This window comes from Chiloscyllium plagiosum, chromosome 25, assembly GCF_004010195.1.
Source record: "Chiloscyllium plagiosum isolate BGI_BamShark_2017 chromosome 25, ASM401019v2, whole genome shotgun sequence".
Classification (NCBI taxonomy): Eukaryota; Metazoa; Chordata; class Chondrichthyes; order Orectolobiformes; family Hemiscylliidae; genus Chiloscyllium; species Chiloscyllium plagiosum.
This window is the reverse complement of record NC_057734.1, coordinates 53,302,619-53,303,348: the sequence shown is the minus strand read 5'-3', so window position 1 is coordinate 53,303,348 and position 730 is coordinate 53,302,619. Positions and strand designations below refer to the sequence as shown.

Here is a 730-nt window from a genome sequence, read left to right as displayed (position 1 = left end):
TGCATCGCTGATCAGAAGAGAGGGTTTCTGACCTTCTCGCTGCTGGTACCAATTGACGTCGTTGTTAACATCTTGACTGGCTGTACAATTGATAGTTGCGGTCTGGCCCAGTCGCACAAACAGCACCGGGGGAGACTGGTTCATGATGATGTCCCCGCTGATGCCTGAGGGGTCAGATATAAAATACAGTGAAGTCAGAATTGCCACAGAAAGCCTCTGTCAAATCAGAGATTATTGGAGTCACTGAGCATTCCTCTGGTTACAACATTTTCCCTTCAATCACAAATTAGTGGGATTGTAGTGAAATAGAGAGCATCAAATGATTCAAGGTGGAAGGCAAGACATTTGTACCTGTGATGAACAATGCCAGAGGCCAGATCTGCTGAACGTTTGAAATCATGGTGTGTGCTCCTGTCCCTGTGCCTTGTTCCTGATAAACTCTCACGTCAGTGCACTCTGTTTTATAAAGCTGCAGCCGGTAAGATTCTCACTGGCTGTTCTTCAGTATGTAAATAGTATCAAGCAGAGAGAGCCACATAAGCCTCTTGCACATCCGCTTCTCCCTTGTTTCCATTTCAAGTCTTGCACTCTCTCACTCCATTTATATTTAAGTCTATTTTACACCGATTTACTGTCTCATTTTCTGAATGAAAGAATGAATGCAGTTTGATTCAAGGAATTGAAGCGTTAAGCTTGAGACATTGAATTAATTAGTCTATTTTACACCGAT

The 730-nt window shown here is 43.0% G+C and overlaps 1 gene segment (V, D, J or C); it reads right to left on the bottom strand.

Moving 5' to 3' along the window:
- The window catches only part of LOC122562492, a 9,569-nt gene extending 9,110 nt beyond the window's left edge, over window positions 1-459 (bottom strand). The window contains 2 exon segments of the V gene segment in view: window positions 50-164; window positions 352-459. Of these exon segments, the coding sequence occupies window positions 50-164; window positions 352-400 (164 nt within the window).
- Between the last annotated feature and the right edge of the window lie 271 nt (window positions 460-730).